Below are 25,416 nucleotides of genomic sequence, written 5' to 3'. Positions count from 1 at the left end.
GCCGGAGGGGCTCGCAGACCTGCGAGCTCCTGCCTGTCCGGGCGTGCACGGGCTGAGCCGGGCAGACAGCCGGGCGCTGGAGGTGGGATCGCTCACAGACCCAGGGAAGGGGCCAGAGGCGTGGGATGTGTTTTTCAGAGTGTTTGGGGAACGCCGGCGACGGCGACAGTCCCTGAGAGTCCAACGTGCGGGTAGCGGTGGCGATAATCAGAAGTGACCTGTTGCCCTGCTCAGCCCCAGCCCCAGCCCCGCACTGCCCTAAAGCTCAGCCACAGCTGCTGGGTCACCTTTGAACCCTCGCCAAACAAGGACAGACACAAAATAAGGAGGCAGAACACTCTTTGTCATTGCCTGGGCTCCGAGAGACACCTGGGGGCAGTTTGGACTGCGGGGCGGAGCGGGGTTTTGTCCCAAGCAGATCATCAGGGTCTGCAGGGTCGGCACCCGAGCCTCGCTGAGCCTCGGTGTCCCCCAGCCCCGCCGGGAGCCCCGTCCTGTCCCCGAGGCGGGGCCCCAGGGCTGCACAGCGATCGGCGGCCCGAGCCCAGCGCAGCTGCTGCTGAATGGGGTGGCTGTGAGAAGCCGTCCCCCGCGGTGGCCGGGGCAGCAGCCTGGCCGGGGGCCGGCCCGGGGGCGGGGGGGCTGGCGGGGCTGCACAAGGCTCCCATTATCCAGGGGTAATCACCCAGCCCAACGCTGCCCGGCCCCTCCGGCGGCCCGGGGCAGAGCCGCGAGGAGCACAACAAACCCCGCCAGGTGCTGCGAGTTGGCCACAGCCAGCCACGAAGGACAGCCGGCCCCAGTGTCCCTGCCCTGTCACAGCCTGGCTCCGTGCCTCAGTTTCCCCCGGGTCAGTCAGAGCCGGAGGGGCTGTGTTGGAGGACAAAGGTTTTCTCCCCCTTCAAAGCCGTTTTGCTTCCCCATTCCCAGGACTCCCCAAACTCACTGTTTCAGGTTCATCCCACATGAGGAAAGACCCAGGGCCTGCCCCAAACTCCCAGGAACTGTGACAGTGCTCTCCTCCCGCTCTCAGCCCAGAGGCTCTGAACTTTTGCACATCCTTTTCTCTCCTCCACTTGCCTTCCCTGCAGTGTGAGCCGTATTCCTGTCCCCTGGCAGCAGGGGTTGCATCCCTCCCACCCTCCCTGAGCCACTCAAGGGCTGGGCTGCAGGTTCCCCTGAGCCACAGCATTCCTCCTGGGAATCCTCAGGCACTTCTCCCACCGCCGGCCCCTGTGCTGGCCCCCAGCCCCAGCCCTGCTCCCCGGCTGGTGCCATGCAGCGGCCCTTCCCATGCCCTCCTCCTCCACCTCCTCCTCTGCATGCCTGACCAGCACCCCCCCCCCCACCAAGGCTTTCCCAGCCAAACACACTCAGTGATTCATCGGAAATGATTAAGTTTTTCCCCAGGAGATCAGTTGCTTAAAATGGCAATGCTGGGCAGAGATAAGGCTCAGAGCCCTCGCACTGCTGCTGGAGAGGGGAGGCCTCCTCCCTTTGCTGGGAAGAACAAGTGCAAGGGAGCTGTGCCATCATCCACAGGATGCTCAGGAGCTGCTCTCCAGCTTCACAGCCCCAGTTTTGGGATGCTCTCACACCTCATCGCAGGAGCTCCCTGTCTGTGGTGGGGAATCCACCCCCTGAGTGGGTGCCCTGGGCTCAGGGACTCCCCAACAATGTTCTTGCTCTTCCCCTCCCTCCAAAGGGCAGGATGCTGCACTGGAGCAGCCTCAGGCTCTGCACTCCCTGGAGCCTGGAGCAGGGAAAGGGATGTTCCACTTCGCACAAAACACCACAGTTTAAACCCCTCAAATGCCACCCCGAGAGGGAAGCGGGCCCACGGGAAAGCATCCACCAAAGTAAAACAAACAAAGCCGGAGAACTCAGCTGACACACCCCTGGTGCATTTTGTTCTGGGGCTAACTTTTATTCCGCATTAAAAATAAAGCAGAACGTTGCTAAGAAAACCTCTGCAGAAAATTCCCAGCAGTTGGAAAGGGCAGTGCCACTCCCCGGGGAAAACAGGCTGGCCAGCCCCTGTGGCAGGGAGCGTGCCACCTTCAGACAGCCCCCTGCTCTCACTGCACGGCTCTGCCTCCAGTTGGTTGGGCTTCAGCCTGCTTAACTTTGAAGAAAACTCACTTTCCCCCCCCCCCAACAAACGAACGGTTCTGGGGAAGAGGGGAAGGATTTGAAAGCAAGGCATGAACAGATGGCATGAAATCGCCCCGCCGCGCTGTGTGTGGCACCCGGCGGGCTCGGGGACTCTGCGTGGGGAGCGTGGCGGGCTGGCCACCTTCATCTTCCCTCCCTGCTGCCTGATCTCACGCCTCCTTGTTTATCTGCTTGCTTAATGGATTTGGCTTCAGTCCCCACTCACAGCGATGCACACAAACTGTGGATGAGGCTCCGGTGTCGCAGTCCCACGCACACAGCTGGGGTGGGAAAGTCAGGGAGCAGAGGTCTGGCTCCACCTGAGGCACAGAGCAGCTCCCACAGCTCCCACTCCCTCGCAGTGGAGGGAATGCTGGTGCCTGGGCCCCCCCAGCACTCTCCTGCTCCATCGCTCCTGCCACCTCTCAGATGAGGCTGCGCCTGAGCAGGCAGTTCCGCCCCTGGCAGTGGTGGGGCTTTGCCAGTCCCTGGCACAGCTGCTGGAAACCTGGGATCCGCAGGACCCTGCCCAGGGCAGGGCTCATTTTCCAGCGTTATCTGAGCATCGCAGATTGCAGGAATGATCTGGAAGTGTGTAATTGCATTTGCCTCCCTCCTCTGGCTCCCGCTGGGCCTGGCTCTCCGCAGCCGGAGAGCAGCGATGGCCAGCACAGAGCCAGGCCTGGGGCTCTGCATCCCAGCACACACCACAGCCCCTTCCACCTTTTCCTGTGCTCCCAGCAAGATCCTGGCTGATACAGGGCCTTGGGATGCTGCCAGAGGGAGCTGGCCCAGCGCGGGCTGTGCCTGTGCCTGTCCTGACACATGGCTCGGCGTGTCCCAGGTGGGGACGGGGGGCCCGGTGCCTTCCCCAAGCCCTGCAGCCCGCAGCCGTGCCCATGGGGCCCAGAGCAGCTGGGGTGGGTCTGGGGCGCTCTGTGCCGGCTGCCCCCAGTGAATCCCTGCCAGTGCCGATGGGCGGGGGGCTGGCCCGGCTCCCTGCAGGTCTCCGGGGTGGATGGAGGGCAGCCGTCCAGGGCGGAAGCCTCTGGCTGTGTCCACCCAGGTCTGCACCTCTTCACACAGCACCGTCAGGGCCGAGAGGGCCCCGCTCCCCGGGGAAGGGACGGGATGCAGGCCAGCGCCGAGCTTTCCCACATGGCCCGCGAGCGGCCGGCTGCTCCCCTGCCACTGCTCCCCTCGCCCTCGGGGCACCTTCTGCCAGTCCCTGCTGCTGCATTTTGGGGGGGCTCTCGGGCTCACACGAGGCTTTGCACTCTGGGCTAAGTACAGGAACCCTCCTGGGCTGTCCAGCCTTTGGGTCTCTGCTCCCTGGGTGCCATGAGGTCACTTTGGGGTACCCACGCCCCATCTCTGTTCACCTCTGGGAGCCCTCTTCGAGGCCCGTGTCCTCCAGCTCAGGAAAACGCCTCCTTCCAACCCCCTTCCTCGGCTTGGCTCCCAGAGGCTCCTTTGTGTCTCCCCTCTCCTTCCTCTCCTCTTGTGCAGGGCCTTTCTGTGGGGATTATTAACCATGGCTACGGGGCCTTTGTTCAGGAGGGGCCAGGAGCGGGGTGAGGAGCCGGGAGGGTGGAGGAAGGAAGGACAGGAGCGGAAGAGGGGAAGGAAGGTGGGGGGGGGAAAGGAAGGTGACATCTGGATTTCTGTCACGGGGGACTGCGATCCCTGGAGCAGCTGTGTGGGGATGGCTGGGGGATCAGCGGATGCAGAGCAGTGGAAAAGCCCCAAAAAGGAGCTGAGCTGGCAAGGGTCACCCAGCCCAATGCAGAGAGCTCAACATCCTGCCCTGGTGATAGTGGTGCTGACAGAGGACAGAACCAGCACTCCAGGGCTCCAGGACTGCTTTGTGGTGCACAGGGGTGGCAGGGAAGGCTGTGGAGCCGTGCAGCCCTTCCCTTGCTCCCTGCTTAGGAGCCCAACCCTGGTGGTGTGCGGGGCGGATGGACAAGGACAGCTGGAGCACGCCTGGAAGAACCTTACCCAGCTGAGAGCCACTGCCAAGGCACAGGGGGAAGGAGCCCTCTGCCCAGGGCTGGGCTGACACTCGACATCCTGGGGTACAGGAGCCCCGTGGCCCGAGCAGGTGCAGCCCTGGGACAGGGTGTGACAGCCACGTCCTGCCCTCCCTCGCACACGTCCCGCTGGGCTGCTCACGTCCGTGTCCCAGGCTCCTCTCCCAGCCTGGGAGCGCAGCGGGCATGGAGCAAGGGGCAGGATTTGGGGATAGGCGCTGATGGGGCAGCCAAGGGAAGCCAGGAGAACTATTTATAAACCGGCCTTTTCCTTGGGAGCACTTCCGAGTCCATCTCCCCCCAGCGCCGGCCGGAAAAAGACCGCATTGTGCTGGCGCCGGACGGGACAGGGCCGGGCACTCGCCCACACAATGGGGCAGATAATAGGTCTGGCTATGGGGTCTGGTGGGGGCTGCCCAGGGGACAGTGAGGGGTCCTGGCCATGCTCATCCAGCACAAGCCAATGCCACAGCTCCCCATAGGAGCGGGCAGGAGGAACGGCCCTGCCCTGTGCTCCCCGTCACCTGGCTTTTCCGGCTCCCTGCCAAGGAAGGGAGAAGCCAGGATGGGGACAAAGCATCACTTCACGCACTTGCCTGCAGGGATCTCTTCCTCCCAGCTCTGCCTGGCTTGGGGCTCCCCCAGGACAGCTCATTAGGATCATCTGTGAGAAAGCCTAATGAGAGATTAGCCCCAGGCAGGCCCAGCTTTGGGGGAGCCCCTTTTGCAGGGGATCCCTTTGGAGGCCTTTGGGGAAGGTTCCTCCTGGAGAGGGGTGAGGGCAGCTGAGGGCTGGCTGGGATGAGGCAGCAAGCAGAGCACAGTCCCTGTGTCACATCCCCACACCACTGGCCCCACAGCACTGGCCCCACAGCACTGGGGACACCATGGAGCACCAGGGCCCAGGGGAATGGTGGGGCTGGCCTGGCCAAAGAGGAATTTCTTCTTGCAGGACTTTCCCATGGAAGAAGACTTGCCTTTCCCAGGGCTGTCTGGCCAGGCTCCAGGAGGAGACAGATATCCCAGCTCCCATCGTGGGGAGACACAGAGCCCTCCAGAAACACGGCGAGCAGCCCTTGTGCTCCTCCTCTTGCCCAGGGCTGCAGGGTGAGCAGAGGCAGGGAAGGTTCCGGCTGCTGGGGACACAGGGCTGGGCTCCCTGCAGCTCCCGGTCCCGCCCGAGGGCTCTCCCCAGCAGCCTCGCCACGGGGTACGAGCCGTGGGGGGATTCCATCACCTGCCCCTGCAAGGCCAGAGGAAGAGTGAGCCACAGCATCCTGGAGCGGAGCCCGAGTGGGGCCGGGGGGTTTTCCGGAGCGGATGCAGCCAAATGAGCCATTGTTCCCGCCTGGGCTGCGAGCACTGGGCAGGGGCGTCCTGAGGGGACCCGAGGTAAGGCTGCTGGCAGTGCCCAGCAGGACGGTGCTGCCCGCCTTGCCCCGGCTGTCGGGGCTGCCCCACGGCCCTGGATCTGCAGGGGAGGGCACCCTGGGGATGGGCCCCGCTGCTTAGGCAGCTGGGAGCACACTGGGAGCGCTGGAGGGAGTGATGCCAGCAGGACCCACACTCCAGAAATTCCCTCAGGGTGTGCCCAAGGAGCAAGGGAGGCAGGGGAACGTGCTGGGGCTGGGGAAGCCCCCCTGGCACGCTGGGCTCCAGAGAACCCCTCAAGCACTGGGACACCCAGCCCGGGAGTTACTCCCTCTCTCCCGGTGCTTCCAGATAAATCCAGAAGGACTCAGCACCTGCGAGGCAGCGCTGGAGCTGGCGTCCTCTGGCTGCTGTTTTTCTGGGATGCGCGGTGAGCTCAGCAGCGGGAAGGCAGCTCGGAGCCGTGATGCAGCAGCCCCGTGGTCGGGCTCGGTGCCAGCAGCCGGTGCTGCACAGCCCTGGGTCTCCGTGCAGGGCAGAGCTGCAGGAGTCACACACCTCACGGGCTCTGTGCCCTCAGGGTGGGCTCTGGTGGTCCCAGGTAGCAGCAGAGCTTTGTGTGCCCTGTGCTCAGTGAGGCTGATGAGGGGAGGGGGCTCACAAGCGGGGTATCCCCTGTCCTGAGCTGCCACGGGCACAGCTGGGAGCGCAGTGGCATCATCCCAGACCTCCATCAAGTGCATGAACAGCTGGGGGGACTGTCCTTGAGAGGAGGGGTCCCACCCACAGCCCAGCTGCCAGGCACCTTGGCAGGGGCCTCCGTGCCCCTGTAGAGCCCCGGGAAGGGTTTCCATCCAAAGCCCCACTCTACTCCAGCCAAATCACTGTCCCGACCTGAACTGCTACCAGGTGTTCCCAGCCCCCTGCACCCCTCCTCGCCCTGTGCTGGGGTGCCTGAGCCCTGTGCCTCTCTCCTGCAGGCCTGGACGCCCTGCAGCTGGACATCCTACCGGAATGGGAGCGGGCACAGCTCCCCTGCATCCCACGGAGCACAGAGAAACTCTGCTACGGAGCCATGACCTCTGAACGCTGCACCCCCAGCCTGGCAGGGAGGAGCCCACCGGGGTGCCCCGGGCATGGCAGGGGCTTGGCAGGCACCGGGAGCGGGGAGGGTGAGGCAGGTGCACAGCTGGAGGCAGGGAACGAGTGGAGCACGCCCAGCCCTTGGCTCGGCTCTCTTTTCATTCTCCTGTTTGGTAAAGCAATGAGAAATCCAAACATTACCATAAATGCTGAAAGCATCCTGACTCCGTCACTGGCGTGCACTCCCTGGGGATCCAGGCGCCGGCTGCCACAGGGCTGGCGGGGGCCAGACAGCAGGACAGAGCCCAGGCAAGGACAGACAGACACGGATGTGCCACCCCGGCTCCTGCCCCGCTCAGGGTGTTACAGGGAGGCAGCTGCAGGAAGGTGACCCCAGCTCCCTTTGGAGCCTCGCTGCCCGGGGTGTGGTGCTTCCCTCCTTGGCCCCACACTGGCCGGAGCCTCCTGGGCTGCACACGGCTTTCCCATGGGTCATCACCCACTGCACTTGCCCTCTCCTTCCTTAAAAAGCCTCGGGCTTCAGGGCTGGATTTTCCTGAACTTGCCATCACCATCAAGGCGGCAGGGCTGGACCATCCCCTGGGGCACGGCGGAGCAAAGGCCAGAGGTTTTGACAGCCCCACGCCCTGGCTGGGAGCCAGCAGGGAGAGCAGGACCTGTTCCAGGGCTGTAACCTTGGTCTGAGCCACGGCCATGGCTTTATTTTCGAACCTCCTGCAGGAAACTGCTTGGCCGGGTGACCCTGGGCTGATCCTGAACCAAACAGGCCCTGGGGATCCTGCTGGCAAGTGCACACCTTCCCTGTGCCAGGGCTGAGGCAGGCACAAACTCATCTCATGCACGGACGCTAAAGGTGGTGGGTGCCTCCTGCACCGTTTGGAACCAGGATGAGGGGGCTGATATCAAACCCTGTCCATCCCGTGCACTGTGCCTGCCGTGTCCTGGCTCCTGAACCCAATCCCATCACTCCATCCCTTGTCCCAAGTCCCTCTCCAGCTCTCCTGGAGCCCCTTTAGGTACTGGAAGGGGCTCCAAAGTCTCCTCCTTCTTCTCTTTTCCAAGCTGGACACTCCCAGCTCTCCCAGCCTGTCTCCAGAGCAGAGCTGCTGCATCCCCCTGAGCATCCCTGTGCCCTCCTCTGGGAGAGATGGGACAAGGGGGAATGGCTTCCCACTAACAGGGGCAGGGTTAGATGGGACATTGGGAAGAAATTCTTCCCTGTGAGTGTGGTGAGACCCCGGCACAGGTTGCCCAGAGAAGCTGTGGCTGCCCCATCCCTGCAAGCGTCAGAGGCCAGGTTGGACAGGGCTTGGAGCAACGTGGGATAGTGGAAAGTGTCCCTGCACCCTGAGCTTTTCGTCTTACCGTAATGGTCAGGCAGATCCACTTCTACAAAGAGACAGGGAATTACCTCGACATTCTTCGTTCCGCAATTAAAAAACTGCGAAAACCGACGTCGCGCGTGGGGAAGCGGAGCGGTCCGGACTAACGGGAGCTGCTGGCCCTTTAAATGAACGGCAGTGGGCGCGGCCAAGCTCGCGCCGCTGCTGGAAGCCACGCCCCCTCCGCGTCCTGCGAACCGACCAATGGGAAGCGAGTTCAGGCGGAGCCCCCGCCGCTGATTGGCCCCGCGCCGCACCGCGGCGGGTGCCAAGATGGCTGCGCCCAGCGCGGAGGGGCCCCGCGGCTGAGCCGCCGTACGGGCCCCGCGGGGACCATGGACGTGCTGTTCGCGCTGCTCCGCGGGCTGCGCCTGCTCGTCGACCTGCTGCTGCTGGTGCTCGACCTCAACTTCTTCCTGGTGTCCTCGCTGGTGTCCGCGCTGCTGTGGCTGCTGGCCGCGGCCTCCAGCCTGCCCGCGGCCGCGGCCGCCGCGGCGGTGGCGTGCTGGGATGCGCTGGTGCTGGTGCGGGGGTGCTGCGGGGCCATGGAGGGCATGCGGGCGGCCGGGCACCTGGTGTCGCACCTGGCGCTGCGGGGCCGCGAGCTGGCGCAGCGCGGGCTGGGCGCCGTGCTGGGCTGCGGGCAGGCGCTGGGCCGGCAGCTGTGCGAGGCGCTGGCCATCGGCACCAGCCTGCTGATGTACCTGGTCAACAGCCTGGTCAACGTGTGTCTCATCGGCACCCAGAACTTCTTCACGCTGCTGGCCGCCCTCTGGGACTCGCTGGCCGGGCCCGTCCTTAGGGTCACGGACCTGCTGGCCGCGTTCCTGGCGCACGTGTCCAGCGGCGCCATCGCCGTGTCCATCCTGCTGTGGTCGCCGTGCCAGATGGCCTTCGAGCTGCTCTGCTCCGCCACCAACCTCTTCATCAGCGTCTTCTTTGTCAATGTCTACGGCCTGGGCTTGCTGCTGCTCATCGTGGTGGTCAGCGCCTTCGTGTTCAACCCCGGGCTGCTGTGGACGCTGACGGGATACCTGCTGGGCTACTTCCACACGCTGCCCTCCTTCCGCCGCCTGCAGCGGGACGTGTGGCGGCTCTACCAGGTGGCCGTGCTGACCCTGGGCGTGGCCATGACCTCCCAGCCCTGGCGCAGGCTGGTGGACTGGATCCTGCAGGTGACTGACTGGAGCCTGCAGGTGACCAACTGGAGCTGGGGAGGCAGGATGGTGAACCAGGGGAGTGACCAGCGACGGGCTGTGGCTGCCCCCAGAGCCCCGGCCCCCGGTAGGGTGACCCCGGGCCAGCTGCCGGCCGAGCAGGAGGAGCAGCTGGGTGCAGAGCAGGGGCCGCAGCCACGGCCTGCTCTGAGCCGTGCTGGGGCAGGACAACGTCACCAGACATCCAGGGAGGAACCAGGCACGTCCTGGTGGAAAGCTCCGAGGAAGCAGCAGCTGAACGCGACAGCCGGGAATGCTGAGGGAACCCCCGACAACGACCCCTGGGTGCTGCTGAAGGAACAAGAGGAGCGTAAGAAATGTGTCATCTGCCAGGACCAGACCAAGACAGTCCTGCTGCTGCCCTGCAGGCACCTGTGCCTGTGCCAGGAGTGCACAGAAGTGCTCCTGCAGCAGGACATCTACCAGCGCAACTGCCCCCTGTGCCGCCAGATGATCCTGCAGACCCTCAACGTGTACCTGTGAGCCCACGGGGGGCTTGGGCTGTTTTCCCAGGAGGTCAAGGGCACCCCTGTCTGCACTTCCCAGGGCTGCCAGGAGCAGTTTCCAAAGAACTGTGGATGGTGCTGGAAGGGCAGAACACTGTGGGGTGTCTGCTGGTCACATTTGCTGCGTAACTAATTGTAGCTCTTGCTAGCAAGCACAATACTGATCTCTGCAGCAGGCTGGAAGAGTTACCTGTTGTTTTTTTTGACAACTTTTGCTGTCTCAAGGCCTCTTGGTTGCGTTGAGCCTGCAGCAGCCTGAGATCCAAAGCAGAGCACAGAAAACTGCTCTGCTCCCTCCTAGCCAAAGCTGATGGAAAGGTTAAAGGCTGTGTCCTCCTGGGAGTCACAGGGGCTGGTGCAAGGCAAGGGAGGTTTTTCCCCCAAGGTTTCACTATGAAACTGCCTGGCAGGCTGCATCCAGGCTTCTGTTTCCTCCTCCCACCATCAAAGGGGAGGAGCTCCCTGGGAAAAAGGAAGAGTGCCCTGTTTGCAAGGCCTGGGGAGAGCAAGGAGCACACTCGAGTTTTTTAGTCTTTGCTGAACCTGGCTCTCAGCTAGACAACAGGGTTGCTGGGGTACTTCATCACCCCAGTGGCTTTGCTTTTTGAGAGCTCTCCCTTGCCAGGCCAGCGTGGAGCTGTGATGAACTCGGGCTCCCTGCAGAGCTCAGCGTTGCTGCTGCTTCCACGCATCACCTATGCAAGCCTAGCGAGCACACGTCAGGTTACCTGCACGGGGAGGCTGGGGGGAGTCACTCCTTCTGCAGGGCTGGTGGTGCTGCTTGGGGATCCCCAGAAGTGGCCACCCAGCCAGTGCTCCCAGCCCTGGCAGCAGCAGCAGCCCAGGTCTGAGCCAAGGCTGGAGAATCCAAGCCCCACACATGGCTCAGAGTGCCATGGAACAGGGAGGGTCACTCCAGAGCTTGCTGGCTCCTTCCCAGGCTGGGCTGGCTAGAGGGAAGAACTCTTTGGGAGGAGAGGGAGCACCCCAAAGCTCCTGGGAGCTCGCAGACATTCCAGCTCCAGGCACAGTTTCTGCACATCCATGCTGTGGATCTGCAGTTGTGTGCGTGGAGCAGTACCAGGACCACGGATCTCTTGGATTAGGGCAGGGCTGGACTGTTGTTTTGTCTTCTTATCTGTCACCAATGTAGCTACTTACATTCACAGGCGTCCCCTGAAGTCTGACGAGGGCATCCCATCCTGGCTGGGGGAGGCCTGAGGTGGCTCATCCCAGCTTGGGGAACCAGCACCATTCCAAGAAATTGCTGGGCTACAGGAGGGTCTTGCACTAAAAAGCTTTTCCTTTTCCAGCTGCTTGCCTGAGGTCAGCCACACGCCACAGCCAATTTTGGCTGGAGCCAGACCGGAGAGAGTCTTGACTCTGGACTGCAAGCCAAGAGCTTGAGGGCAGCTGGCATGGTTTTCCTTCTATTTTCCTTCTTGATTAGCAATTTAAGCCAAAACAGAGGCAGCAGAGAGGCCAGGCCGTGCTGGAAGATGCCTCTGAGCTGTAAAGCTGAGCTGTGGCAAGGAACTATCTTCCTGTTGAGAGGCTTTGCTCGGAAAAGCACTGCCAGGGCTGGTTGTTCCCACATTTCCTGGGAGCTGGAAGGTTTCCCTGGGTCCAGCCAGGCTCCTGAGCACTAATGGGTGGTGGAAGGGCTGTCAGCTGCTTCCACTTCACTTCAAAGAGATGCAAAGCTCCCCATGGCTCAGCCTCTTGTCCCTGTGCCTCCCCACACACCTCCCTTGTTACTGTTGGCTCTCTCCAGCCACCAACACTTGGGAGCAGCCAAACCCTCGCCAGAGCAGTGAGCGTGACCCCAGGCTCTGGCTTGTCCCAGGCACTTGCAGAGGAGTCAGGGACCTGCACCTGGAGCCACTCAGGAGTGGGATTGTGGCCGTGCTTCTGGCCACAGGCAGCAGCATTCCCTCGGGACCAGCTCGTGGATCAGGGGGTGCAACGTTCCCTCCATGAGTTACAGGGTGGGGGGGGAAAGGAGACCTCCCCAAAACTGCAGTTTGTTCCCTCAACCCCTTTTTTTATTACTATTATTATTATTATTATAGCAGTCACGCTTGTTTGTTTAGGGCCTGTTTGCTGTTTATAAGAGAAGGCTTTGCCTTAAGTTTAACTCTTTGCACTATGGACTAGATACTGAGCAGATTAAAATCTCTTTACCAAAAGCTGGGTGCTGCCTCGTTCTTGGGAAGGTTTTTAGGGGGGAAAATGTGTGTTTGTGTCTCCTCTATCCACCCCTGGACTCCAGGGGAAGCCCACAAAGGGTCAACACCACCTGCAAATCCTGGGGTGTTTGCTCCCAGAAAAGCAGTGCTGTGGGATACCCTGCAGCCAGGCTGCTGCACAGGGAAAATCCAGCACCCAGGAGATTAATTTACACCCAAACCCACTCTGGGTGGGCTTTTCAGAGCTGGCAGCCCCCAACTCCTGCTCTGCCAACCCATGGTGAGAGGAGATGGTTGTGGATATGCCACACCAGGGGACAGGGAGGAGGGGCTGGGGTTTCCCAGCGTGTTCCAGGCTGGCAGGAACATGCTGGGACATGTTCATTCCTGTTCCTGCACGTATCTGATGCCTCAGTGTCCTGTGTCAGACTGTCCCCAGCACCGGGATGGGTCCTGCCTTGCAGAAAGGCTGTGGCAGGCTCAGGGTTGCCGTGAGCAGATGCATTTGCTGCACAAGGAGCTGCTCCCTGGCTCGGATCTGAGCTCCTGGCAGGTTGCTTTGTGCTTTTAAGCACTCTCTGCTTCCCCAGCATCCTTGTAAATTGTTTGGAAAAACGTCTCAGGACCCTGATGGACAGAGACTCCAGGAGTCCTGGCTTGCCCTGCCCTGGCAGGGCCGTGCCAGCAAAGTGGCTCATTTTAATCAGGATGGAGACCAAGAGAGGGGAGATGGGAGCTGCTGGGAGGCCAGAAAGGGGCCAGATCTGCTCAGGCACGGGGAGGAGGGCAGTGCTGGCAGCCCTGTGGGGACCTAGCTGCACATGGGTGACAACTGGGCAAACTGAGGCACTTCTCTTGCTCCCAGGGCGTGACCTGAGGCTGGCTGGGCACCTGGGGAGGCTGCCGAGGGGGCAGGAGGGTGGGATCGGCAGGGGAATGTCTGCCATGCCCTGCACAGGCAGGATGCTCCCAGCCCAGCCCCCCCAGCAGGGGATGGGAAGGGTGTTTGGCCACCTCAGGCCACTGCGGCCGAGCTTTCCCAGAGAGGACAGGATGTGCAGGACACAGCCCTCCCCCGGGAGCCATCCTGCACACACTTGGCTCCATCTCTGCTCAAGCAGCCAGCAATTGCAGGAGGGAAATGCAACCACCCCCCTGCTAATGGACAAGGTCCGTGAGCCCTGCCTGCCCTGGCAGCGGGTGCTTGGTGCAGGGCTGCGCTGCCTGGGCAGCACCATCGCTCGCAGACCACTCCAGGGCACGGGATCTGCAGCCCTCGGGGTATCCCCTGCTCCAGAACGTGCTTGGGAGCCTCCCACACGAGCCAAGCGGGCTGCTCTCAGCTCAGCAAAGCGCCAAGACCCTTCCCCAAGGAGGGAGGAGCGCGATGCTGCCGGGTGACCCCAGTTTAGGAGCACTGCGGTGGTCGGCACTGGCAGCCCGCTGAAAGCAGGAGCCCTCAGGCGCTGGGAAAATCCCTTTGTCAGCCCAGCTGCAACTCCCCCGCCCTAATGAGCGGCTCGTCGCAGCCTGGGGACAAGAGGCACGGTCTGCCTGACAGCAGGGAGCGGGCGGGACAGGCGGGAGCGCAGATGTGGCACAGCAGGAGCGGGGAATGATACCCGGCCGGGAGGGAGGGAGCAGGTGAGGATCAGCAGCGGAACCACGGGGGGCCTTTGGGCTGCTCCCGGCACCAGCTTGGCTCTCTCATTAGTGACCCAGCACTCATCAGCTGCCTGGATGCAGCAGCGATCCCGGAGCCTCGCAGCCTCAGGGACACGGAGGGGCTGAGGCTGGCGGGGACATCGAGGTCAGGCAGCCTAGAGCAGCTTGCCCAGTCCTGGGGACAGTGGGGCTCCCAATATCCCCGTGGAGGGAAACTCTGCTGCCCCTGGGAGCAGCCCGTGCCAGGCTTTGATCAGCACAGAGAAGCTGCCACCTCCCGTCCCTGCTCCTTGGGATGGACTCGAGTTTGGAGGAACAGACCCTTCATCCTCTTGGACACCTCTCCAGCACATGGGATTCTCCCAAGGACATCGCTGAAGGAGCCAGTGTCTGCTCTCCTAAAATCCAGGCTTGTGGTCCTTTTCTTGCTCACTCCACCCCCACATGAGCAAGGACTTTCCCCTCTCCTGCCCATTCCCAGGTTAAAGGGCTCCTTACCAGGTCAGCAGTCCTGAAGATGTCTGGGAGTGTTCCCTGCACCTCGTCAGCGATGAGGCCTCTGAACCTGGGCCATAACCAAACTTTGGGCAGAGCAGGAGCCATCCTGCTGCTGCCAGGAGTCACCAGGACACCCTTCACCTCTGGGGGCATTTCCACACTCTGGCACCATAAGCACTGTGCAGCTGTAGGGTCTCAGAGATGATCCAGCTGATCTCTTTAATGCCCTCTCTGGTGCCTGCTGACCTCAGATTCCAAGGACACGAGTGCTGCTCTGGAAAGAGGTGCTGACATTTATTTTTGTTTCTAAAAACTCACAAACCAACCACAAAAACCTCAAAAGAAACAACAAAACAACCCAAATGCTGCCTCTGTCAGCTGTATCACAGCACCTGTGGCCTCAGCCTGGCTCTTATATAGGCTTCTCACTTGCCCTGGCTGAGGGATGCTGGCCCCTCCCTAACCTGGCCTCAGCTGGAACAGGGCCTCCAAGCTCTCCTTCCTCAGGGGGAAGCTGGCAGAGCTCATCAAAAGCAGCTGGAGCTCACTGGAAACCTGTCAAAGTCTCCTGTGGCTCTCCTTCCCTTTCCCTTATCCTTTCCTTTCCCTCTTCCTCATCCTCCCTAGGCAGCAGCAGGCACCCCCACGTTCTCACAGAGCTCCCCCGATCCCAGACAAAGTGTCCACACGACCAAGAGCATCCCACAGGAAGCAGAGCCCAGAAAATGCTGTGCCAAGTGCTGCGGCTGCCTCTGCTGTCCGTGCTCCCCCACATCGTGACAGCGACCAGGGAATGCTCCCAGCCCCCACACACTTCGTGCAGAAAATTCCCTTTCCTCCTCCCAGAACAGCCATCGATCTGCTCTGCGGCGTTGTTTGCCCCCTGGGCAGCTCTGCTTACAGAAAAAGCCATCTCCAACCCAAACAGAGGCTTCCGCTGCAACCCAACCCCGGGGCTGGCTGAGGGGCCTGCAGGGTGGCTCCAGCACAGCCCCTTGCACCCCAAAGGGGCCCGAGGTGTCACCCCTGCTCCCAGCACCTCCACAGGCCCCCACGAGTTGGGGGTGGCCCAGGCAGGTTGCGCTGATGTGCCCATAGTCCCCGGTCCCGGAGTGGGGGTTTCCCTTGGGGGTGCCGCTGGCCCTGTACAGGGGTGCCCAGGTGTGCCCACGGCTGCTGCAGCTCCCAGGTGAGCAGGGACACGGGGTTTGGGCACAGCCGTAGTCCTGGGGGTCCATCCGGCACGGATGGGGGGCAGGGGGGGATCCGGGGCAGAGGAGGGGTGGCTGCCCAGCTGTGTACGGGGGTCCTGGGCTGGGGAGCGCTGCGAGGTCCCGCTGGCACGGCCAGGAGAAGAGCCGGGCCCAGCTGGCACCCTACGGCCGGGCAGGGCTGCGTCCCAAGCCCTTTAAGGGGGTTCGGCCACTGGCCAAGAGCCCCCTCCCCGGCTGGTCTCCGCAGGGACCTATTTTGGGCAAGGAATGAGGAAGCTCTTCATTCCCCCGCTATAAATAGAGACCTTTCCCAGCGGCGGGTCACGGCGTTCACACTGGGGCGGGGGGCGGGCACGGGGGGGCTCCGCAAGCCCCGTTCGGGGACGGACGGGCCACCCCCGGGACTCGTGGCTCTGCTCGCCCCGGGCAATCCGCTCCCCGCGGGGTGGCCCTGACAGCATCGGGACCCTCCCATCCAGCGAGAGTCGGTCCTCGAGGGGACCCCGAGGGTGCTCCCGCCGCGCTCCTCGCTCCCGAGCCTTGGGGAGGTGCCGGGGGCTGTCGCAGAGCTGCGCTCGTGGCCCAAGGACGCCAATGCCACCATCTAGCGGCTCCCGCTGGTCCTGCGGGCACATCCCGCCGCGGTGGCCCCGGGCCGGTGTCCTCCCCGGCAGGGCTGCGCAGCCCCCTCCGCCCTCGGGGCTCCCGCACCGCCGAGGGTCCCACGGGGGCACAGGCAGGCGGCACACGCGTGGCTGAGCAGCCCTTTATTGAGGGGAGGGATGGGGCAGGACCCGCGGTTCGGGCTCCTGGCCCCGCAGCCCGGCTTGCCCTGCCCCGGGGAGCAGCGAGGAGCGCGCACCGTGGTGCGGAAGAACAGCGAGCTGCTCAGCAGCGCTGCTCCAGGGTTGCTCCCACGGCACGGAGGACGTTTCTCCGCCCTGAGCAGGGCGGGGGTCCCGGTGCCCCGGCTCCCACCACGCTGGTGGCTGGGAAGGGGCACATGCCCGGCCCCACCCGCAGCCGAGGGCGAGCTCAGGCGAACACGGCGGAGTTCTGCCAGTAGGAGTAGACGAGGAAGCCGGTGAAGGTGCTGTCCGTCTTGACGCTGGCGTAGAAGCCGATGTAGTCCCCCACGCCCACCTGCACCCACACCTCGTCCTCGGGCTCCAGGCGGACCAGGGTGCCCCCCGAGAGCGAGGTGGGCTTGGGCCAGTTGCCGTAGTACTGGAAGAAGGAGGCGATGGAGTGGCCGTTCTTCATGATGTCGAACTGCAGGCTGGTGCGGTACACGGTGGCGTGCACGGCGAAGTAGTACAGGCCGGGCACCTCGCAGGTGAACTTGCCCGTGGTGGGGTCGTAGTGGCCCTGCTCGTTGATGAGCACCACGTCGAAGAGGATAGGCTGGTCAGCCAGGGGAGGGCTGCGGGACTCGGAGCGCTTGGCGCTGAAGGCCGAGCGAGGGGCCACGGCACACTCACCCTGAGCCCCCTTCTCACCGTGCAGCCCGTCCACACCGGGGCTGCCCATCTCCCCGCGGGGACCGGGCACTCCTGGGGCAGGCAGGAGGGGACAGGGTTACCTCTAAGTCGCCGACACAGCTCCTCCACCCCTCCTGCCCAATCCCAGTCCCACCAGGGATTCCCTGCCAGGGCCAGGGCATTGCATGGGGAAGCAACACAAATGGGGAGGGCTGGGTGCACGAGGTAATTTAGCTCAGCATCAACAAATCGTTGGAGAAAACTTCAAAGGCTGGGAGAAAGCCCAGCTCAGGAGCCATCGAAGGGATGATGAAACCCTATTCCTGGTGATCTCTCCTAAAGCAGGGCTGGAAGAGAGGGGTGGCATCAGGGATGGGGGCAAATGCAACTCTGCCAGTGACAGGGAGCTGCTGCCCTTTACAGGAACACAGGGGCACCACAGGCAGGGCCAGAGGGGTGGTGGTGGCATGGGAGGGGCACTTCTGCAGGACCCACTCTCAGTTTGGCAATCTGTGCCAGCATGCAGGACTTCCCCCCCTGGCACGAGGGCGTTCCCCATGGGCAGGGAATGGCAGATCCCCCTCCCCAGCTGGGATCTCTCCTTGCTTACCAGGAGGGCCCATCTCGCCCTTCTCCCCTGGCATCCCCGTGGCCCCATCCCGGCCATCTCGTCCGTCTCTGCCTGGCAAACCCTGGCCCCCGTGCAAGCCTGGGGTCCCCGGGATGCCTGGCTGCCCTGAGCACAGGCCAGGGATCTTGTTGTCTTCAATCTGCAAGGACCTGGTGATGAGCCCGAGGAGGAAGAGGAGGAAGAGCTGCTTCATCTTGTCCTGGAGGGGCTGGAAGGGGGCAGAGAAGGATCACAGCTCTGGGGACCGCAGTGAAGAGGGTTGGGAGCGCTTGGCAGGGAGTGCCAGGGGGTCAGCAGGGGACATTCCCCTCTTCTCTTCCCTTTACAATTTGGGCTGCTCCCCTCAGCGAGGCCCCAGTGCTGTCTGCACCTGCCACAGCATCCCCGTGGCCTGGGTGCCATCGCACCACCCTGCAGCCCCCGGGACAGCTCAGGATGTGTGTGCGGTGTGGCTGTAGGGCCAGGGACTGTGCCAGTGGCTTTGTTTGCGGCTGGGGGCTCTTTGGGGTGGGCACTGCCCTATCGTGCCCAGCGATGGGGGAACGGGCAGGGGGATTTAGGGCTGTCAGCTGCTGAGCTGTGAGCGTGCCTGGGGTGGGGTTGTTGCCTCTGGGGGGTGCGTGGTGGGGCGGCAGCTCGGGGAACGCGGGGCTGTGCCGTGGCCCTGCCCTTGGCAGCATCCCGGCTGCCGGCGGCTCCGCTCCAGCCCCGGCCGGCTCCCCGGGGCACGGCTGCCCGCGGCTGCAGCATCCCCGGCCGTGCCGGACCACCCCTCCGCCGGGACCACCCCCCTGCCCGGGCTGCCCTCAGCCCTTCTCACAGCAGCGCAACGAGGGCTGAGCCCCAGGGCCAGCGCTGGCCCCCTCCCCGTGGCCTTGACCCAGAAAAGCTGCTCTCTTCCCTCTCCACGACGGCAACAAAGAGGAAAAGGAGGAGAAAAGCGTCTCTCCTCCGCCCAGGCGCCGGAGCCAGGAAGGCAGGGAGTCCCAGCTGCCCCCGGCTGGTTATTCCCCACTCACTGTGATCCCGCAGTTCCTGTCCCGGGACCTCGCTGCTCGCCGCTGTGGAAGGGCTGAGGCTCTTCCTGGCCACTTCGCTCTGACGAAGGCCCTAAGAGAGGCAGCCTCTCCACCCCCCCTCCTCCCCACGTCTCTCCTCCCAAACTCCAAAGGAAATCAAGGGCCTTGGGAGCCAAAAGCTACAAGACAAGGGGAAAAAGAAAAATAATCCCATGATGTCGGAAGTGCTGTAAGCAGGGGGAAGGGAGAGCTCTGCAAACAGCCTGGCTGAGGGAGAAGAGGCACAGGCTGTGAACCACCTCAGCTGGGCACGGCTGGGCACGTGGGCAGCAGGATGGAGGGCAGGAAAACAGGGAAAACAGGCAGCAGAGGGAAAGGAAACAAGATAAAAGCTGAGGGAGGGAAATCCAGCAAGGCAGAGAGAGATGGAGGGGCAGAAAGAAGAGGGAGCTCTCAGGCTGTGCAGGTGCCCTGACTGGCAGCAGAGCTGAGGCAAAGGGGATGGCAGAGCACTGCCAGCCTGGCAGTGCCAGCCCTGGGAGCATCCAGGGGAAGCCGCAGGATCCATCTGGGCAGTCCCAGCACGTTGGGCTGAGCGTGCAGGGCAGGTGGAAGCGCAGGCAGAGCAGCGCTGTGCCCGTGCCAGGAGGCAGGGCTGGCCCCAGGGAGTGCAGAGCACGTGGTGAAGCTTTTGAGGCACTTCCAGCTCGCCTTTAACTTGTTCCAGCGCCGGGTGCGTCCAAGGGACACAGTGACACGCTGGCCAGCGGGGCGGGCCTGTGGCTGGGGATGTCCCCATGCCCGGCAGCAGCTGGGACATGCAGGGAGCGAAGGAGCTGGGTGGGCTCAAAGCCCCAGAGCTGGGTGGGAGTGGCAGTGCTGTTCTGGGTACAGGGGCAGAGCCGTGCTGGCACGAGTGGGTCTTGCTCTCAGTGACCCCAGCCAGGCTGGGGACTTCCCCACACGCTCAGGGCAGCGGGAAGCACGGTGGCACTGCTGGCTCTCTCCTCCCTGTGCCTGCAGTGGAGCAGGTGACATTGCTGGCTGATCCTCTCTGACCTGGATGCCCGGGGCCAGGCTGGGTGCTGGCAGGGAACTGCCCGTCTCCTCTCTCCCAAGGTGTGAAGGGACTGTTGTTTTTGGCCAGCTGGACACTGGTTTGTGGCCACGGGTGTTGCCAGGCCTGTGGCCACCAGGGTGGCCTCCAGCCAGCACAGCCAGCAGGGCCACAGCTCTTGGTGGGGCAGGTGGGTCCCTTCCCTGCACCATGAGGTCACCAACTGGAGCCCCTCTGAGACCCATCCATCTCCCTGGGACCCTGCAAGCCTCCAGCCCTGTGAGGGCACAGCCAGCTCTCCCCTGTGCCCCTCCATCCCTGCTCAGATCCCCCACCCCATCCCTGGCTTCCCTCCCTTGGCCCATGCCTCAGTTTCCCCTAGGATCTGGCAGCATCCACACACAGTTCCCTCCCCCCAGACGAGTCACCTGCTCCACTGGGTTTGTCAGCTGCTCACACTGTTTATTCTGCTGGCTCTGGGGCTGTGGGACACGGGCAGCCCTGGGCTCTTGTGCCTGCAAGCCTGGCTCACCTCTGCCCAGCCTTGCTCCGTTTGGGGAGCATTCGCCCTTTCCCTGGTGCCCCCAGCACAGCCCCTCCGGCACGAGCCTTTCCCTGTGGGATATGTCACCTGCTCTCTCGGGATTTGGAGCTGTGGGCAAGCCCGTGGCATCCAGGCACCGAGCCAAGCACTGGGCAGCGGGGCTGACCCGGCGCAGGTGAGGGGCCACCCCAGCAGCTGGGTATTTACAACAGGAAGAGCACGGGAGGGACATTTGGGGTGGGGAGGGTGGCTTCAGCCCCTGCTCCTCTCCTCTTGCCGGCTCAGGGCTGGAAGCACTCTACGGGGTCGTTGGAGTCGGGCAGGATGTTGCAGTTGATGGGCCAGAGGATGCCGAGGAGGCCGAGGGACTGCTGGCAGCGCAGCTCGGCCGCCAGGCACACGGCCCGGCAGGGCTGCAGCACCCCGCCGTCCGGGGTGCACTTGGGCACGAAGAGGCTGCAGATGAGCAGGCGGAGGTGCTGGTAACACGCCAGCTCCATCAGCGTCTGCGGGACAGCGGGAACAGCGGCGTGAGCCCGGTGGGGTGTGGCGAGGGCAGCCCCGAGGGCAGCCCCGGGCAGCTCACCTGGTAGTCCTGCAGCACCTCGGCGGCTCCCTCCTGGTCTGGGATGGCCAGCCAGATGTTGGGGAAGGAGGTGGCGTTGTAGCCCAGCCCCAGGCACATCTCCACTTCCACGGGCTCGCAGACAGACCCTGCCACAGGGAGAGGGGATTCACCCGTGCCAGCGACAGTGCTGCCCACCGGGACCAGCTCAGGGGGGGCCGGGTGCTGGGTGGGGCACCCAGGGGTGGCACTCACCGAAGGCCGGGTAGGACACCCCGGTGCAGTTGAGCTCGTCAGTGCCGTCGGGGCAGTCGTGCCAGCCGTCACACACGGACTCCAGCGCCTGGCACTCGCCATTCCCACAGGAAAACTCCGCGGGGCTGCAGGTCTCTGGGAGGTGAGAGGGCAGGGCATGGCCGGCAGTCAGCCTGCTGACCACCCCTGTCTGCTCTTCTTGGTCACTGGCTAGGGGATTTGGCAGGTCCAGCTTGGGGAGATCCCAAATTCCCTGGGTTATTTGGGGGCAGGCCTCAGGTCATGGATCACGCCTGTGTGCAGGTGAGCCCTTCCAGGTCACACCCCCATGGCTATTGGGTTATAGGGTAAACCAGGTGAGAAGGGACCCCGGGGGCCCATGGCCCAACCTCTTGCTCCAAGCAGCGTCAGCTGTGGAACAAGAGCTGTTTTTCCCAGGTTTTTATCCAGCCTTGCCTTGTAGCCCCCCAAGGACAGCGGTAGCACAGCCCCCCTGGGCAGCCTGTGCCCCCCTTGGCTACCTACTCTCTGTGGCATTGCGGGCGTGGTAGGTGGCAAAGAACCCATCATCTGCTACTCCCTCGTCTGCCACGAAGAGGACGGTCATGACATGCCGCGAGGAGGTCAGGGTGAGTGGCAGCTGGTGGCCACAGAACCTGCCGAAGTCATGGGACGAGGGATGGGGTCAGGGGGCTGACCAGCACCTCCCCAAACCCTGCCTTCTGGCGGCTCCTCCCCACCAGCCAGCCCCGTGCCTCAGTTTCCCCAGCTGAGCCATGACATCGGTGTCCCCAGGGTGGCGCAGCAGGGCTGGGGGTGTCGGGGATGCCTGTACCTGCCCATGAGGCTGGCAGCCCCCGTGCCCGCGCTGTCGTGCACCTCCACGAAGTCGAAGCTGCAGTCCCCGTGCGACTCCAGGCTGAAGTTGTGGAAGTGCAGGTCGATGACGTGGCCCAGGGGCACCGAGATCTGCCAGAGGCACAGCTGCGGGGCGGGGGGGCAGCCGGCGACACCCGTGAAGCTGGGCAGGGACACCCCCCAGCTCTCCCCGGGGGGAGGTTGCCTTCCTCCCTACCCCCCTCGCCCTCACCGTGCTCGCACAGCACCCCTTCTCTCACCTGCTGGTGCGGGTACGGCTGGGGGTGGTTTGGGGTGGACAAGTGTCCCTCCAAGGCGGTCAGCGGCCCCCCACACTCTGGAGGGACACACACACACGCAGAGCTTTACCCCTGCCCCTCTCTCCTCCCTCCACCTCCCCACTCCCCGCCCGGTGCCGCGGGGGCTGGGGGCTGCAGGTGGGGTCTGTCCCGCCCACCTCTGTGCTTCAGGCTGCAGTTGGCCTCGTCGCTCTTGTCCGTGCAGTCGTGGAAGCCGTCGCACACAAAGCCCGGCTGGAGGCACAGCCCCTGGTCACACAAGTGCTCGTCCCAGGCGCAGCTCTCTGCACGCAGCCAGACACCCAGAATGGTGGGGGGGTTCCACCGGGCACCCTCCCCTCCCCGCGGGCTCTCCCCACGGCCTGCCGGCGCTGAGGGACCCTGGCAGTGCCCCGGGGCGGGGAACTCACTCTCGGCCGGGGTCACGGCGCGGTAGCGGGCGCTGAAGCCCTGGGCGCCCACGCTGCTGTCGGAGACGAAGGTGACCCGCAGGCGGTCGGAGTTGGAGTTGAAGGTCGGGGGGGGCACGTTGCCACAAAACCTGGGGGCACAGCGAGGGCTGGCACCGCTCGCTGCCCCGCCCCGCTGCACCTCCGCGCTCCCCAGGTGTGAGGGGCCCTACCTGGTCGGGGCCCCCCGAGCTGGGGCAGGGGCTGTGCCTCCAGAGCCCGGCTCTTCGTAGAGCTCCAGGCGGTCGAAGAGGCAGGAGGCGGTGCCCTCCACGCTGAACGTCTCCATCCGCAGCTGGATGGCGAGCCCGGCGCCCACCTCGATGCGCCAGACGCAGAGGGCGTTGGGGGGGTAGGGGCCGGGGTAGTTGGGGGAGCTGAAGGAGCCCTCCGGGCCCCGCAGGGTCCCTCCGCAGGCTGAACGAGGCAACGGTGTGGGCATGAGCTGGAGCGGGGCACCCCCATCCCAAAACACCGCCCCACGCGCGACTTACCCGGTACTGCTGCGCGGGCCGTGGGCAGCCAGCTCTCGGTTGGGCTGGCAGCTGTTCCGGGGGCCGGAGGGTCCCTTCGGGGGGGTGCTGTGGTGGTGGTGGCAGTGCCACGGGCGGGCAGGGCTGTGGCCGGGGCGCCGGGTGGGTGTGGGGACGTCAGTTCTGTGCCCAGGGAAGAGCAGGGACTGCTCAGCCCCAGCGGGGAGGGACGGCTGCGGTGCAGGGAAGGGGCTTAGGAAGCCCACCCAGCCCTGTGCTCCCACGCTACCCAGAGGTGTGCAGCTCTCCCAGGGGCAGTGATCCTGCCGCATCCCAGGAACGTGGAAATCCACCTTGCTCCTATGCGTGGGGTCATTTTCTCCCCATAGCGGGCAGACCCCGGGGTGTCCCCTGGGTGCCCCTCTCCCCCTCTGAGCCGGTTCTGTGTCCCCCCACCCCGGTCACAGCCACCTCCCGGCTCGGCACTCACGGTGGATGACGATGCCGAGCAGGAGGGAGATGAGGAAGAGCAGGATGGTGCTCATCAGAGCCACGCAGAGCCAGGTGAACTTGCAGTCGGCGCGGTACCTCCAGCCCACCTGTCCCCAGAGCTGCTGGCCTGGAGGCGAGGACAGCGGGCAGAGCCGGGGTGCTGCTGAGCCATCCCCCCACCTCCCTGCGCGGCTGGCTCAGCCCTGGCCGGATGCGTCCCCACCGCTCGTCCCCGCGGTGCTAACGCGTTCCCAGGCAGCCCCAGAGCCCAGCACCCCGCCCCCAGCCCCACGGCAGCCCCACGGCCAGGGGTGTGTGTACAAACCCCCGGGCTGGTACCGAGGCGGTCCCGGCGTGGTGCGGGGCCGGTCCCATCCTTGTCTGGAGGGTTCTCCGCGCTCGGTGCCGCCCGGGGCTCCTCGCCCTCAAAAACGGGATTGCAGAACTCGGTCTGTGGGACAGAGAGCGCGGGTGGCACCCTGGGGGCCCGTGGGTGGGGACCATCAGCAGCACCCACAGCCCCAGCCCTACCTTGCTGCGGTCCAGAGCCTCGGGGCAAAGCGTGATTTCGGTGAAGTCTTTCATGGCAGCGGGCGGTTCCCGGCGCAGCCTGGCTAAAATCCTGCCCAGTGCCCTGTGCCCCCCAGCCCCACCGCCCCCTCCTCCCCAGCTGCCCCCATGAGCCCCGGGGGGCTGCGGGGCGGGGGTGGTGGCAGTGCCAGCTCTACACGTGCCAGCCCAGCGCCGGAGCCCACCCGAGGGCCATGCCCGCCGTGCCGGGAGTGCGGGGGCCCCGGGACGCAGCAGCCCCAGTCCCCTCTGCAGGCCCCTTCCCCCTCGCCCCGTTAATCCAGCTCAGCTGAGGATGCCGAGGTCAGGCTCTGGCACGGAGAACCAGCGTCTTAAAGGGGAATGAGTGCTCGAGCCCATCCCGCTGCGAGCCCATCCCAAAGGGACCCTGCTGTGGTGGGGTCCCCACAAGGGACCTTGGTTTTCCAGCTGCCTCCAGGCTCCTCACCGCTCAGAGCAGCACTGAAGGGGCTGTGCTGGGGACCCCGGGCTGAGCGTGTCCCTCCTTCCCTCGCCTGGGCCCTGCCACCTGCATTCCCGCTGCCCCTTAATGCCCGTCTCCGTCCCTAAGCAGGGGAGAAAGGGGCCATTGTTCAGCGGTTTTGAGGGAAGAGTGTGGGCACCAGGGAACTCCGTGGGGCTGGAAAGGCTCCTTCTGGCACCTGCACCCACATCTCCCTCGCTCCAGGCCAGCCCTGGGTGCTCCTGGTCCGTGGATGCTCCTGGGTCTCCACCGGTGGCAGCTCCCCACCCTCTGCCAGACCACGCAGAGACAAAACACGCGCACCCAACGCCCTGTTCAAGCTCAAATTTATTCCTGCACGAGTCTCCCATGTATGAGACACTTCCCACCCGTCTTGCTTACACAGTAAACAAGCCACCTGCCAAGCAGCATCGCTGCCCCAGCCCAGCTCCCGGCGCGGGCAGCCCCCCTTTCCCATCCTGCTCCCCCCCGAACCCCGCTGCGATACCCCAGGCTGGGCAGGATGCTGGTGCCAGCGCTAAGCCCGTGCCCGCAGGGCAGCGACGGCAAAGCCGGCCGGGTGTGGGTTGGATGGAGCTGCCCCGAGGGCTGGGATGGTGCCCGTGTCTCCTCCCGCTGCACCTCAGGCAAGGCAGGACGGGGAGGAGAATAAATTAAAGGCTAAAAAGGCCACTGGCATTTGCTAGCTGGAGGACAGAGCAGCAGGGCGGGTCCCCGGGCACCCAGGGGGGCTCCTGATCACAGGGAGAAAAAAGCCCCGTTTGCAGATGGTCCCGGCAAGCCGCTGTCCTCCCCTCCCTCTTCCGCACAGGTTCCTGTGCACCCCCACGGCCCCCGCTCCCCTAAATGGTTTAAGGCACCGTCGTATGAGGAGGCAGGTAAAAACCACCCCGGAGCAGCTCCCGG

The 25,416-nt window shown here is 64.3% G+C and overlaps 3 protein-coding genes across 3 annotated transcripts; 1 reads left to right on the top strand and 2 right to left on the bottom strand.

The window, feature by feature from the left end:
• Positions 1-8,296: 8,296 nt before the first annotated feature.
• On the top strand, positions 8,297-11,956 carry RNF26 (ring finger protein 26). Its single transcript, XM_048329005.1, has one exon. The coding sequence runs from the start codon at positions 8,380-8,382 to the stop codon at positions 9,742-9,744; it is 1,365 nt and encodes a 454-aa protein (XP_048184962.1). The 5' UTR covers positions 8,297-8,379; the 3' UTR covers positions 9,745-11,956.
• A 4,129-nt stretch (positions 11,957-16,085) lies between these two features.
• C1QTNF5 (C1q and TNF related 5) lies at positions 16,086-18,599 on the bottom strand. Its single transcript, XM_048329032.1, has 3 exons — positions 18,465-18,599; positions 17,425-17,653; positions 16,086-16,886 (listed from the first exon to the last, which is right to left on the bottom strand). The coding sequence occupies exons 2-3, from the start codon at positions 17,636-17,638 to the stop codon at positions 16,369-16,371; spliced, it is 732 nt and encodes a 243-aa protein (XP_048184989.1). The 5' UTR covers positions 17,639-17,653; positions 18,465-18,599; the 3' UTR covers positions 16,086-16,368.
• Positions 18,600-19,962: 1,363 nt separating this feature from the next.
• Positions 19,963-24,279, bottom strand: LOC125338361 (membrane frizzled-related protein). The gene is made up of 13 exons (XM_048329031.1): positions 23,988-24,279; positions 23,796-23,907; positions 23,455-23,583; positions 22,986-23,147; positions 22,665-22,908; positions 22,453-22,583; positions 22,201-22,326; positions 22,004-22,080; positions 21,721-21,869; positions 21,411-21,541; positions 20,886-21,020; positions 20,652-20,779; positions 19,963-20,571 (listed from the first exon to the last, which is right to left on the bottom strand). The coding sequence occupies exons 1-13, from the start codon at positions 24,039-24,041 to the stop codon at positions 20,347-20,349; spliced, it is 1,803 nt and encodes a 600-aa protein (XP_048184988.1). The 5' UTR covers positions 24,042-24,279; the 3' UTR covers positions 19,963-20,346.
• Positions 24,280-25,416: the final 1,137 nt, after the last annotated feature.

The sequence above is a fragment of the Corvus hawaiiensis genome, chromosome 25 (genome assembly GCF_020740725.1).
Source record: "Corvus hawaiiensis isolate bCorHaw1 chromosome 25, bCorHaw1.pri.cur, whole genome shotgun sequence".
In the NCBI taxonomy this organism is placed as follows: Eukaryota; Metazoa; Chordata; class Aves; order Passeriformes; family Corvidae; genus Corvus; species Corvus hawaiiensis.
Note: the sequence above shows the minus strand (reverse complement) of the source record. Positions and strands in the feature narration are given on the sequence as shown.

Excerpts from the sequence above, each read along its gene's own strand:
- C1QTNF5 (XM_048329032.1), bottom strand. The coding sequence starts at position 17,638 with ATGAAGCAGCTCTTCCTCCTCTTCCTCCTCGGGCTCATCACCAGGTCC. Across the intron at positions 16,887-17,424 it reads GGGCGAGATGGGCCCTCCTG|GAGTGCCCGGTCCCCGCGGG; the intron begins GTAAGCAAGGAG and ends TGCCTGCCCCAG.
- RNF26 (XM_048329005.1), top strand. The coding sequence starts at position 8,380 with ATGGACGTGCTGTTCGCGCTGCTCCGCGGGCTGCGCCTGCTCGTCGAC.
- LOC125338361 (XM_048329031.1), bottom strand. The coding sequence starts at position 24,041 with ATGAAAGACTTCACCGAAATCACGCTTTGCCCCGAGGCTCTGGACCGC. Across the intron at positions 23,908-23,987 it reads AGGCTCTGGACCGCAGCAAG|ACCGAGTTCTGCAATCCCGT; the intron begins GTAGGGCTGGGG and ends TCTGTCCCACAG. Across the intron at positions 21,870-22,003 it reads AGCCGTACCCGCACCAGCAG|CTGTGCCTCTGGCAGATCTC; the intron begins GTGAGAGAAGGG and ends CCCGCCCCGCAG.